The sequence below is a fragment of the Porites lutea genome, chromosome 3 (assembly GCF_958299795.1).
Source record: "Porites lutea chromosome 3, jaPorLute2.1, whole genome shotgun sequence".
In the NCBI taxonomy this organism is placed as follows: domain Eukaryota; kingdom Metazoa; phylum Cnidaria; class Anthozoa; order Scleractinia; family Poritidae; genus Porites; species Porites lutea.
This window is the reverse complement of record NC_133203.1, coordinates 20,379,971-20,394,331: the sequence shown is the minus strand read 5'-3', so window position 1 is coordinate 20,394,331 and position 14,361 is coordinate 20,379,971. Positions and strand designations below refer to the sequence as shown.

The 14,361-nt window shown below is 38.8% G+C and overlaps 1 protein-coding gene across 2 annotated transcripts; it reads right to left on the bottom strand.

Moving 5' to 3' along the window:
- Positions 1 to 545: 545 nt before the first annotated feature.
- LOC140929481 (uncharacterized) lies at positions 546 to 2,946 on the bottom strand. Of its 2 annotated transcripts, none has more exons than XM_073379264.1 (3): positions 2,523 to 2,946; positions 1,622 to 1,868; positions 546 to 1,324 (listed from the first exon to the last, which is right to left on the bottom strand). In XM_073379264.1, exons 1-3 carry the CDS (start codon positions 2,586 to 2,588, stop codon positions 1,068 to 1,070), a joined length of 570 nt encoding a protein of 189 aa, XP_073235365.1. In that variant the 5' UTR covers positions 2,589 to 2,946; the 3' UTR covers positions 546 to 1,067. The 2 variants fall into 2 exon arrangements, with proteins under 2 accessions (XP_073235365.1, XP_073235364.1); XM_073379263.1 differs by lacking the exon at positions 2,523 to 2,946 and adding an exon at positions 1,976 to 2,137.
- Positions 2,947 to 14,361: the final 11,415 nt, after the last annotated feature.

The following is a 14,361-nucleotide window of genomic DNA, read 5'->3' as shown; positions in this document are numbered from 1 at the left end:
AAGCTGACAGAGTTTTGTGTCAACTTGTGATGTTTTTAACTTTCTTTTTCCACTGGATGTACAAGATGAAATTCAGCTGCTATCAGGAGTCTTCTGTTATTCATGGCTAGTTTGTTTATTGGATTTTTGGTTGAGTCAAAGTCGGAAATCCGATTTCGCATGGCATCGTTTTCGCTTTCACCTTACTTAATGCGTACGAGGGTTGCAAAGTCTGAAGCGATACTGGTGTTACTTGCCCCTTTCAGGAGCTGCATCTCGAGTGGTAAGCCTAAGTAATTATTGTATTTGATGTTTGTTTTTTATTCCTAATTCAATGAAGTCGAGCGTAGTTTATGCAGCTATTTTGTTTACGCACGTTTGTAAGATTTGAGACATTGATCTGACCGAGTATCAGGTTTGTTAGAAGCTTACAGATCTTTAAAAAGCCTTTAAACATTTTCTCACCGCAAATAGAAAGAAAAGGTTTCAAGAAATATTTAGTTATAATTCTGGCTGTAAAAGAAAGGTTTGCAAACACCGGGAAGCCGGGTTGAAACATAAAAGGATGCTGATGTCTTGGACTCCACACAATTTGAGAATCAGAAGCGCATCCTGTTAACGGAGCTGAATGGGCTCCAGTAAACAGGCATAATCCTGCGCTTCATTACATTGTTTTGTTATACTGTAAAATCAATAATTCTGACAACGATTGTTAAAATTAAAACCAAATTTATGTCGGGAAAGTTAAAACACAGAAGAGAACACACTTTTGTTTTTGTGGGCGTAATAATCATGAATAATAAAAATCGTGAAATTACGTGAAAAAACTCGGCTTTTATTTCTTGGTCTATCAAACACAAGAGTTAAATGTCAATCGTTCACAGCCTGGCCTAAATCTTGCCACTTTGATCAGAGAGGGTTAATATACATAGTGGCTTGTCGTCGCCGTTGGGCCACTGAGGCAAGAGGACGGGACCCGCTTAAGTACAAATTAAGCACGGCAGGCCTAAAACATAGGTACTAGTGGGCTAACAGGTCAGTTTTAAGGGCTGGTTGACTAATTACGTCCCTGTAGAGTGCATGTTAGTTTACAGATATTCTGAGTGTCGAATGTAGTTTTGCACTTGCTCGTCGAAAACGCTTAAAAATCCTTCCATGACCATGATTTCGGGTTGATCACACATTCGCCATTCATGATCATTTTCTCTGATCCACGACTTCACTTGCGAAATTATTCCCTCACACGGCATGAAGTCGGGGCTGTATGGAGGGAGGTAGACGAGTAGAGCACCAGTGGCGTTTATTGCCCTCACAACGTCGGCAGTATGGTGAATTGCAGCATTATCTGTTTTCAAAATAATAACAGAAAGGATAAGGTTAATAACTCAACTTTTGTTTTCAATGCATCTGCGCCTGGCCGAAATCCCTCTACCAAAATTACAGCTAACGCCTGTTTATCGTTCATTTTTCACTTGTTATTGAACAGGGTATTGAGCTTGGTATCTCTGTTACGATTCTTAAGTGGGCTGGCTGTTTTTGTGAGATAATAATCACTATATATAAAAGTAAAAAGAATAGTAAGGTATCAGTCTGCATGGTTAATTGAGCCTATACATCTTTTTCCAAAGAACAATGAACTTACCCATTACAACGATCGAGCGCGGATTTATCCCGTTAAAAGGATTGACATTAGGGGCCAAGTGGTCATGAACAAAATCCAAGAAGACATCACTGTTAACATTTCCGCGATAGATCCCTACATCAAGGAGGCCTTCTGTTGAAGCGATGGGAATGGCTGAAATGCGTGGACCCCAATTAGCATGTGGCCGCACTACCTCCGCCCGCATTCCGCGAAAACTTCGGCCGTACTTTCTGCTGATCCGCTTGTCCTATGAATAACCAAAATAACCCAAACATGCCTTATTCATCAACGTTACGCATTGGGAAAGCGATTCTCAGGGTTTCGTTATCTTACAGAAATGCAAGTCAAATGAACCTTTTCGGCTTGTATGTTTTGTTTTCTCAATGCAGACCTCGAGCTGTTCTCAAGAGAATTTGCATTTTGTCGTCTCATAAATTATGCTTTCATGTGTTGAACACACGCACATAGGATGATACAAGGTTAATGTAGCCCGCCGCTCCAATGAACGAAGTATAAAACCACAACAACAATGAAAACAACAACAGGATTTCAGTTAAGCCCAGTGACTTGGAGAACGGAAAAAGCAAGTGAAACAAAAACGCACTGCACTTTGCACATTAAGCTAAATAATTTACGAATTTTTTGAGTAAAGAGAAAGTGGTTCAAAGAGATTTGACAAAAAAGTTTAATAACATTCCATGTTTGCTGAGGCAGGTTTTGAGGCAACAATTTCTTTGGCGTCAAATTGGCCAATTTCGGGACAAAAGTCAGCTATATCATCAAAATAGTTTATTCTAAGTATTTGTGGGATTTCCTTGGCTGGTGATCAACACTTCCAAAAAGAAAAATAAATTTTGATGCGATATGACTGTACATGTAAATAAGTCGCGTGCCAACTTACAAATCCACTCTCGTCCAAAAACACCAGCATATCAGCATCAAACAAACAAATATTCGCCCAGTACATTTGTCGAAGTTCTTCGTTTCTCTGCGACGCAATCTGTCGAACCTATAAATTGGACAAATCGTTAGGCTAATATAAGACAATTTAAACCACGCAAGTGGAAGGCAAATATTAAGATTACCTTTTTGCGTGTTATTCCATTGCGTTGGAAGTAATAATGAAGATAGGAAAGGGCGAATTCGGAGCCTGTGCTTCCGTAAATTTGATCAAAAATCTCATTTAAGGACACTGTTGCATTTTCCAGTACTGCCTCCATAATTATAAGCTCTTCTGGCGGCTGGAAATGCAAGCTTCCCAGAGGTCTTCTGATCTTCTTTGCTTTCACATCACCAGAAACAAAATAACCATGTAAGTAGCGCCTAAGAGTCCATTTGGATATCCCAAGATGGAAACAGGTTTCTTCCTCTGAATGCCCACAAAAATGCCTGATCCAAATTGCCCTCCAACGGAGGTCTTCAGAGTATGGCGCGGGCATGTTACAAACTGCGCTTGCTCTCGTAATGCACCGCGCGCTATGAAACATGGATCATGCATCATGAATCATTCTTCGCCGAAGCAACCTTAATTGAAATAGGTGTATGTTAAATTCTTAGGTTTTTTGTTAGCATTTAACTCAACTTAATTAGGGCCAGCAGTCTATGAAAATGAAGAATCAAATGCATATACAGCTCTATGTAGTTTGAACTTTATAGTCTTTACAAGGAATCGATCACCCATGAAAAGAGGCCACTATAAATGATCTTTCTTATAAACGTGATAAACTAAATGTTATTATTGTTGTTGTTTAGCCGAGAAGACCATGACAATGAAGGTCATGAACTTTGCCACATTTCATTGTTTGTTAAGGCATTTGGGCCCCCTATGGGTATTTCATGCTTCCCTTACGGAAATGCGAATGACCACATGAAGGTTGGTGCATGGTACAAGATACATTGCCTCACAGGTTTGTAGCATAGATTTGTGTAGTGGTTTATTCCTTTTTTGTTATGATCTCAATTGGTGGAGGGCCGATCATGGGTGAGCCATATTTATAAAATAATAGCACCATTGCTTTTAAAATGCAGTTTTCTTTTAGAACAAACTCAGTTTCGCTCTTTTCGACTTCATCTAAAACTAAGTTGCTTGGCTTACATTACTGTCTTCACAGGAGGCAGTGGAGATGGAAAATCAATATTGAATCGACTTTATTATATAATCAGTAAACGGCATATTTCTAATCAGAAGCCACGACATGTCAGCCTCTTAATTATGTATTTAACAAATGCTGGTTTCAGGTGCAAATGAACGCAAGGGCCTTTGAAAGTTTACATATTTGACCCAACAATAGGTAATTGATTGAACTTGCCTTTTAGATATCCTTCACACAAGGCATAGTACGTCACAGATCCGACATTTCGAAAAACATCCAGCAGCGGTCACTGAAACCAGAAACCTTGGCTTTTTAGAATAATAATAATAATAATAATAATAATAATAATAATAATAATAATGGAAGTTATATAACGCTGATACATCGCTGTTCTAAGCGCTTTACAATGTAAAAAAGGACATAAGAATATCATTAATCACAAGCTTACATATAACACTACTGTACATATTGGGAAATTTATAGCATACACATCTTAAAAAGGAAAGGAAACAAAAACAAATATAATGAAAGTAAATGTCATACACCTTTTTAAAAAGAAACGTTTTTAACTTAGATTTAAAAAGATTAACATCAGAACAAGCTCGAATTTCAAAGGGGAGCTTGTTCCATAGTCGGAGGGCAGCAACGGAAAACACTTGCTGGCCATAGGTTTTCATGTTAAAATTTGGTTCTTCAAGGCGTAAATGATCCCTTGATGACCGTAATGTCCCTGATTGATGATAAAATTTTAAAATATCTTCAAGATAACGGGGACCGAAGTCATTCAATGTTTTAAAAGTTATTAAATTTATTTTAAAAACAATTCTCTCCTCCACAGGAAGCCAGTGAAGATCTCTTAGGGTCTTGGTGATGTGATCTCGTTTTTTGAGACCGGCTATAATTCAAGCAGCCGCATTTTCAACGGACTGCAGCTTAACTATGTCCTGTTTTTGGGCACCAAAAGAGAAGAGAATTACAAAAGTCCAACTTCGAGCTAACAAAACTGTGAATTAGAATTTCTATGGTACTTTTAGTGATGAATAAAATGTCTGGGAATAAAGAAAGGTATATTTGCACATTTTATAAAATGCCCTGTTGGTCAGTTGGTCAGCTCTAGACCAAGATAGAGAGGTCGAAAAAGTCAATACTAGTCTAGCCCCTAGTGTATTTAAAGGGACCATGCGGATCAAACCTATACATTTTGTACCCTGATGAAACCTTGAACACTACACTGCAAATTTCAACATGATTCCTGGTATTACAGTCTTCATTTTGGCGAACAACTACTCATCAGGTAATCTATTAGTTCGCTTACTTTAACTCTTGAATTTATCAATTAATTTCCAGAAGAATGGAAAGCATGCTTATCTAACCCCCAAAAATTTACAGGTCAAACGCAACTGCAGTTGAAGAAGGCATTGACGTATTGGGTGCTGAGAGTAGAAAAAAGTCTCTGTTCAGGAGAGTGGCACTAAACCTTTTTTTTTCAGCACTAGAGGTCTGGAGATGGTCTGTGAGGGTGAAGAACTATCGACGTTTTTGCGAGTCGAAAAGATGGGCAAGTCTTCCATTGAAGGGAATACACAAAGGTCACTGTGAAAAATTCCTTTATTGCGAAATTTAAGAACCCTTGTGAGCATGCTTGTCCTTTGTATGGCCAGGTGCTTCTGTACATATGTAGAGCAGCTTTCTTGATTGCCCTGTTGCAGCAGCTTTACGAGTCTAGGGAGCCTACTCAGACAGCCACCAGAGCAATGAGGTATTAGGTGGCCACCTAGCTATTGCGATAAAAGTTGCACTTTCATCAAACATCGTAGATGCACAGGCACCATTGAAACTTAAAACAAACACCTGGAACAATGAATTTATTTACTTTGGTTTGCTCTTGGCCAACCAATCCTGGTGATGGCTACTCACCCTGTTTGGCTCTTGAGCCCGTTACGAAGCCAAAGAGAATTGTGTCTATAGATAGTTGGGTCCATGTGTTTGTGGGCGTTTTCACAGGCTGCTTTCCATGTGATGTTCCGGGCCTTATGAAGTATTGCTCCACCATGCAGGACTTTCCTGAAAGGGGTCACAACTGGCGTTTTCCGGTTTTTGAGACAGGCCCCTGCTACTTCACTTCCATGGGGTACCATTCATTGGGAGCTTTGGCTCTGCACACAGAACCTGGTCCTTGCAGAGAGAGCGCAAACCTCTGCAAGCACTGGAAAGCTTATGTCTAGTCTTTGTATACCTAGGGGTCTTTGTTTTACTCACCATAGGGGTGGTGACTGTATTCCTTTAGGCATTATTGTTTTAAATGTAAGGGCTCCCACCGTGCTTTAAACTGTAATTTTGTGCCAAAATTGGTGGGATTCAATCACAAAACAGAGGTGCAACCAAACCTCCACCCTATTCACCCTATATAGATTGTCTCTAAATTTACAAATAACAATGAACATTTTCAAGTTTTGGATTCACCTTGAAAATCAACCCCCTGACAACATCGCTAAACTCTGCTTAAACATATCGGATAAAATGGCCGAGGAAAATTAATCAGGTCTAAAGAATAAAATAAATCTTTTGAGTACACAACATAATATTCATAAACAATCAGTTGACTTGAAAAACCCTTCTACTTTCCTATCCAAAGCTGAGAAAAATTTGTCAAAACATCTGAAAAACCACCAGCTAAATTTGATAAGAACAAATAAAAAACTAAAATTCTACTCCATCTTTAAAAATGAAACAAATCGCTCTGAATTCATCAATCATATCCGGAATCCTGAACATAGGCGTGTAGCTTCCAAATTTAAGATAGGAAATCATAATTTAAAAGTAGAAACTGGAAGATTTACAATCCTCAAAACTCCTGAAGACCTTAAAATCTGTGATCATTGCAACCAAAATTCGGTTGAAAATGAACCGCACATATTATTTTGCTGTGATCAATACAATATATGATTTGAGAAAGACTCTTTTTATTAAAATCAACGACCGAAATACACTATTTATAAATTACAATATCCATGATAACAATACTGATTCACATATCAGTAGGCTAGCTGCTAATTTCATATTTCAAGCATTTGAAAGACGAAAGAAACATAGTTAATTCTACCGTTCCATAATATCTTTATATCCTTAAATTTAGCTGTTTATTATTGTTATTTTAATCGGTAACACCTGTACATTATGGTAATACTGAATAAAACTGTTGTTGTTGTTGTTGTTCTTCGACCACTCCCACTCCAGCTCAACAGTTATCAACCCCTGTGAACATTAGGCGTATGCTTTCTTTCGTTTCTGGGTATGACCACTCAATTGTGCAGTTATTAGAATCTGGTTTTCCTTTGCACTTTGATGGACCTCGTTGTTCTCAGTAGGCCCCCAACCTGCTTTCGGCTCTACAAAATCCAAAGGCTGTGAGTGCTGAGCTGTCTAAGGAACTTGATGCCCATCTTTTTGTCCATCTTTCATCCCCTCCTTTTCCAGTCTTTCGTATGTCACCCCTGGGATTAGTTCCCAACAAAGTTGAGGATGAGTTTTGTTTAATTCTCCATTTTCCTTATCCAAGAGGCTCCATTTTGAATGATGGAATTCCTTCGGATTACACAACTGTTTCTTATGTCATTGGCTTGATATGTCTGTGGGTCCCAATTTTTTTTTTTTTTTTAGCAAAAACTGACGTAAAGAATGGATTTCGGTTAATCTCAATTCTCAATTCACCTTGACAATTAGGACCTTTTGGGAATATACTGACAAATTTCCTTTGTATTGCATAAGGTAACTCTTCACGAGATTCAGTCATTGACAGGTTTCCTCAATTTTGCCTATACGGTTGTTGTCCCAGGTCAGGCTTTTTGTGCAGGTTAATCGATTTGATTGTTGGAGTACAGAAACATCATTTTTTTTATTCGACTTTCTAAAGAAGTGAAAGAAGATCTGTTGGTTTGGCAATTGTTTCACTCAAGTTTTAATGGGCACTCATTTTTTCTTGCTGATCAGTGGATAAGTTCTCGTCAGCTAGAACTGTATCTGACGCCTCTGGTACCTTGGGTTATGCTGCTGTCTTAGGTAGACATTGGTGTTATGGTCAATAGCCGGATAGCTGGTGTCATTTGTTTTGATGCTGCATTTATGGGGCCATGACATGCAGAATCAAAGGATCCTTTTCTTTACTGATGATAAGGCCTTGGTTCATGTTATCAATAAGGAGTCATACCGGGATAAGTACTTGATGTTTTTAGTACGAAGGCTGGTGCTTGTGTGTTTGGAAAAGAATATTCGTTTTAACGCAAAGCATATCCCAGGTTTGCACAAAATTCTTGCTGATGCCCTTTCTCAGTTGAAATTGCAGACCTTCAAACAACTAGCACCAGCCTGCATGAATCGCCATCCCACAGAGATTCCTAATTGTCTCCAGCCTCTCAGATGGCATCACTGACCTCCTATCTAGGAATCGCACAATCTTGGAAAACAATACTGTTTAGCCTGTTAGACAGTGTGGGTGGCCCATTGATGAAACGACATCAAACGACTAAGTGATTACCATTGTCCAGCACGTCTACTTTGAGCATGCATAAAATAAATTCAGTTCTTGACAGATGTTTTCCTACGTTTATATGTGTTAAATTGTTAGGTTTTTTGTTAGCATTTAACTGAACTTAATTAAGGCAAGCAGTCTACGAAATTAAATAAACTAAATGCTATTATTGTTGTAGTTTAGCCCAGAAGACAATGACAATAAAGGTACATGAACTTTGCCACATTTCGTCGTTCATTAAGGCATTTGGGCCCCCTATGGGTATTTCATGCTTCCCTTACGAAAATGCAAATGACCACGTGAAGGTTGGTGCATGGTACAAGATACATTGCCTCACAGGTTTGTAGCATAGATTTGTGTGTTGGTTTATTCCTTTTTTATTATAATCTCAATTGGTGGAGGGCCGATCATGGGTGAGCGATATATATAACATAATAGCACCATTTCTTTTAGAACAAACTCAGTTTCCATCTTTTCGACTTAACCTAAAACTAAGTTGCTTAGCTTACATTACTGTTTTCACAGGAGGCAGTGGAGATGGAAAATCAGAAATGAATCGACTCTATTATAGAATCAGTGAATGGCATATTTCTAATCAGAAGCCACATGTCAGCCTCTTAATTATGTATTTAACAAATGCTGGTTTCAGGTGCAAATGAATGCAAGGGCCTTCGAAAGTTTACATATTTGACCCAACAATAGGTAATTGATTGAACTTGCCTTTTAGATATCCTTCACACAAGGCATAGTACGTCATAGATCAGACATTTTGAAAACATCCAGCAGCGGTCACTGCAACCAGAAACCTTGGCTTTTTGGAATACAATGTGTGGGAATAAAGAAAGGTACATTTGCACATTTTATAAAATGGTCTGTTGGTCACTTGGTCCGTTCCAGACCAAGATAGAGAGGTCGAAAAAGTCAACACCAGTCTAGCCTATGCGAATCAAACCCATACATTTTGTTTAGACTATGCAGATCAAACCTATACATTTTATATCCTACGCACCTAAATATACAGTGTGATAGAGGCTGATGAAACCTTGAACACTACACTGCAAATTTCAACATGATTCCCAGTATTACAGTCTTCATTTTGGCGAACAACTACTCATCAGGTAATCCATTAGTTCGCTTACTTTAACTCTTGAATTTATCAATTAATTTCCTGAAGAATGGAAAGCATGCTTATCTAACCCTAAAAAATTTACAGGGCAAACGCAACTGCAGTTGAAGAAGGCATCGACGTATTGGGTGCGGAGAGTTAAAAAAACAGTCTCTGTTCAGGAGAGAGTGGCACTAAACCTTTTTCTCAGCACTACAGGTCTGGAGATGGTCAGTGAGGGTGAAGAACTTTTGCGAGTCGAAGAGATGGGCAAGTCTTCCATTCAAGAGAATACACAAAGGACCTGTCAGAAATTCCTTTACCAGGAAATTTAAGAACCCTTGTGAGCATGATCGTCCTTTATATGGTCAGGTGCTTCTGTACATATGTGGAGCAGCTTTCCTGATTGCCATGTTGTCGCAGCTTTGCGAGTCTAGGGAGCCTCCTCAGACTTCACTGAAGACACAGCCACCAGAGCAATGAGGTATTGGGTGGCCACCTACCTATGGCGTGTCAAACATTTCCTACTTCATGGAATGCGACTGAAGAGCCTTCCGCATAAAGGCTTTTGAGTAGGTGAAAGTGTACTGTTCACAAGTGTAAAATCAGGAATCCGTTGTTTTGCTTAGATCTCAGCAGCCTTCAAACTCAAATACCCCAGATATATTTCTATGAATATGTTGTGGTTCAAACTTTATTTTTCTTTGTTTCAAAGTCAATATCATACATTACCATACTCTGAAACAAAAAGCAATAACAAGAAAAAATATAGATGGTAAAAAGATTATATTGGGCTTCCTGTGATGGCCTGTTGTTAGGGGATACCAAAGAGGCATCCCCTCCTTTATTTCCAAGAGGCGTGTGTATTTCCCTTGGGACTGCATTAATTGGATTAAAGAAGTTCTGTTCAATCATGGTAAAGATTTCGAATTCCTTAGGATTTGCTGAAACTAGTTTATATAAGAATAAGAGAAAGATACGGAAACAATAAAAACAGGTATATGTAACTAAACAGTGAAATTTTTTTCCAGTTAAGGTTGCTTACCGATTTTGCCATGACTCACCTGAAATTCGTCCTGTACGGTCGTCTTTGAGTGCTGCAAAATTTTGTCCTGACCTTATTCTGCTCGAAATTCTGTCGGCAGTATTTCATCCAAACCTACGTAAGTCAGGTTCATGCATATGCATGGCAGGTGAGTAAAGATTAAACAACTTTTTTCTACTTCTGCCGTTGTTGTCTTTGTGCTGTTCCATAAGACAGATGACTAAATGTGTTTTTCGTTTTTTCACGATAACAATCATATGCACAATTTTCTCCTAATAATACAGTTGAAGAAGTAAAATTTGACTGATAATATTCATGGCTATTGGCAAGTCGAGTGAATTATTTCGAGGTAAGTATTGCTTTAAAGCGACAAGTTTATTTTTCAGCTGCTGTTGTTTATTTTTGATCGATTAGTAAGTGTAAACAGCATTTTTTCTTTCCTTATTGTAGGTTGATGCCGATACCAGCATTCACCATTATAGTCATTCAACTCATGCTACCAATTGCTGTTGACAGTGCTTCTTCGATTATTGGGAATGTGAATCCTTTAGCCAACGACCTCAAAATTAATTAAATACGCAGTAGCTAATAATAATAATAATAATAATAATAACTTTATTTCTATAGCGCTCTTATCCTATGTTCAAGGCGCTTTACAGTCATTATTGAAAAATATTTACAAATTTACAACCATATCCTATTATATTTACAATGGGTAAAAAAGGAAAAAAATAAAACTAAAGCAACTATTAAACCATATTCATAATGATAAAAAGAAGGGAAAAATCAAAACTAACGCAATATATACAAATCTATAAAAACAATGATCCGTTATTACTGAATTTAGTAGACAAGTACGTCTTAAGTGATCTTTTAAAACTCGAGATGGTGTTGGACTTCCGAATTTCATAGGGTATTAAGTTCCATTCTCTTGGTGCATGAACAGCGAATGCTCTATCTCCGTAGGTCTTGGTAAACGATCTAGGTTGCATTAAAAGTTCATTACTAACAGACCTCAATGATCTAGCATAAGAACATAAGAACGATAATGTAGTTTCTGAGATAAATAGCTAGGCGATGTCCCATTCAGTGATTTATACACGAGGAGCAGAATCTTGAAAATAATGCGATATTGAATCGGTAGCCAGTAAAGGTCACACAAAACAGGTGTGATATGCTGAAACTTACTTACTTGCAACACAACTCTAGCCGCCGTGTTTTGTACATACTGCAAGCTTTGTAACTGACACTTAGGTAGGCCGTATAATAATGCACTACAGTAATCTAGTTTCGATGTGACAAATGCATGAGCAGCAACTTCTGCTGATTCTTTAGTGAAATACTTCCTTATTCTAGATAGGTTCCTGAGATGATAAAATGATGATCTACAGATGCTAGACACATGTGCATGAAAAGACATGTGCTCATCAAAGATAACACCAAGACTCGTAGCCGACTGAGAGGCAGACACGCTCTCATCACCAACACATAAGGACTGAAAGGATGGAGAGGGTCGATGCTTTGAGTGGATAAGCATGACCTCCGTCTTGTCGTGGTTTAGCTTCAATTCGTTGAGATCCATCCAGCGACATATTGCAGAAATGCAGTTCTTGACCCTCGATTTAGCAGCGTCCACATCCACCGATTTGAATGCAAAGTATAACTGAGTATCGTCGGCGTATAGATGATAATCTAAGCCATATCACTTTAGCAAGTGGCGCAGTATACAGAAGGTAGAGAACAGGTCCCAGAACTGAACCTTGGGGAACACCCACGGGAAGATCTCGTACCGTAGAATTCGCCTCATTGATGTTTACAAACTGAGTTCTTTGAGAAAGATAAGAATCGAACCATTGCAGTACAGTTCCTCTGATGCCAAATGATTTCTGCAGTCGTGCCAGCAGCAAGGAATGGTTAACGGTATCAAATGCTGCCGACAGATCCAGTAAAACAAGGAAAACATTCTCGCCCTTATCCAATGACAGCATAATGTCATTTGTAACTGTGAGAAGTGCAGTCTCGGTGCTGTGAAAAATCTTGTACGCTGATTGAAGAGGCTCGTATAGATCATTTTCGCCAAGATAGCTATTCAATTGCACAAACACTGTTTTCTCTATCAATTTAGATAGGAACTTTAAATTTGATACAGGGCGAAAATTACTAAACTGCTTAAAGTCTGCATTTAATTTCTTAAGAATAGGGGATAGCAGCGCCACCTTAAGTTCCTTGGGCAGCAATCCAGATGACAATGACAAATTAATCACCCTTCTAAATAAAGGGACAAGACTAGAATAGCATTTCCGCATGATACTCCCTGGAAGTGGATCCAATGCGCATGCCTTAATAGTTGAACCCCTAATCAACCCTAAGACGTCTTCATCTCTTACCATTGTGAACTCGCTAAAGGATGACGTACACTCAGAATCCTCCATGGTGCGCTCCCCCAGCTGCTCTTTTCTAACCAGCAACTCATCAACGCTAGGGGTTATCAGTTTCTCTTGGACGTAGTTTTTGCATGCTGCTATATGAAAGGTTTAGCATGTTTACAGTATCATTGTTATACAAGCATAGTTTAGATTCTTTTGTACATTTCCGAGTTTTTATTTTTTGTTGTATCATTCCCATCTATTTTGTTGACGAAGGCATTAAAAAGAAGGTCGCACATGGCTCATGTCGACACACTCCAATTGTGGTTGCTTATTACATGATAAATGTTTGACATTTGTTTGAACAGGGTGGCGAATTAGAATATATTACCATAACATAACAACATAAGGAAAGAAGGAATCTCACCTTCGCTAGAGATGAACAACTTACAATCCTCGCAAAAGCCAAGTCTTCGTATCTTGATGGTACTTTTAAACTTAGGCGCAAACCATTCCAGCAGCTGGTAACCATTAATGTGTTCGTTCTCTCTGGCGATCACATGAAACAAGTACCAATGGTGTTCGTCCTCATGTCTGGGAAGAGCACAAAAGACTACAATAAGGTAGTCATCTATTTAGAGTTATATATGTATCCTAAGGCACGGTGTCATAGGATTTCTGGCATGCCTAACATCATTTTTTTTTTCTCTTCACAAAATTAGGTAATAAAGAAAATAATCCGCATCCTGCCAATTCAGCCCAGTGTCCAACAGGTCACCCTAGACTTTGAAAAGGCCATATGGAAGGCGCTTAGATCCTCCATGCCATCTGTGCAGCTTCAAGGCTACATGTTCCACTGGACCTAGGCTCTGTGGAGAAAGGTTATTTCATGTCAAACCTTTTTTTAGTTGCCGAAAAAAAAAGGTGAATAAAAAACAATAAACTGATTATTAAAGTTTAACAAACAAATTGTGATGTCACAGCTTCAGTGTTGTTTTCTATGAAACAGATATATACAACTGTTAGAACATTAGGGTCAACTGTTAGAGCGTTAGGACAAACGTCATCCCATGTAACATCACCTTTAGCAGTCCGTTAGTCAGTAGCAGGTTTTCCTTAAGGTCACAGATTTTAACCACTTGTCTACCATAGGTGTAAGAGCTTGGTCTCCAAACTGCATACAGTAACGATGACGCAATGTACCAGTTCATCCGGAAACTCATGGCCCTCCTGATCCTGCCTCACCACAAGATCAGACCGATGTTTGTGCGCCTCGGGTGTTCAGGCACAGACCCAGCCCCTCTGCAATCTTACTGACTACACCCAGGAGCAGTGGATTAAGAGCACCATTAACACCTCAAAAGACTGGAGTGTCTTCAAGCAACCCATCCGGACCAACAATGACATAGAGGGGTGGTACAATACTCTGAATCGCCGAGCTGGTGGCCAATGCAGATTACAGTTTTACCTCTTAATCAAACTTCTTCATCGAGAAGCCCGCTTAACTTCAATAACAATCAAGGTTGTTTCAGACAAGAAGTTGAAGAGCATAAAGAGAAGGAAATACACGCAACTCCAACAGAAACTAATGGACGACTGGGAG

Bases quoted from the DNA above. Each gene is read 5' to 3' on its own strand.
- LOC140929481 (XM_073379263.1), bottom strand. From the start codon at position 2,053: ATGAGACGACAAAATGCAAATTCTCTTGAGAACAGCTCGAGGTCTGCA. The intron at 1,869-1,975 runs GTTCATTTGACT...GGTTATTCATAG, and splicing joins AAAACATACAAGCCGAAAAG to GACAAGCGGATCAGCAGAAA. The intron at 1,325-1,621 runs GTAAGTTCATTG...TTTTGAAAACAG, and splicing joins GCGCTCGATCGTTGTAATGG to ATAATGCTGCAATTCACCAT.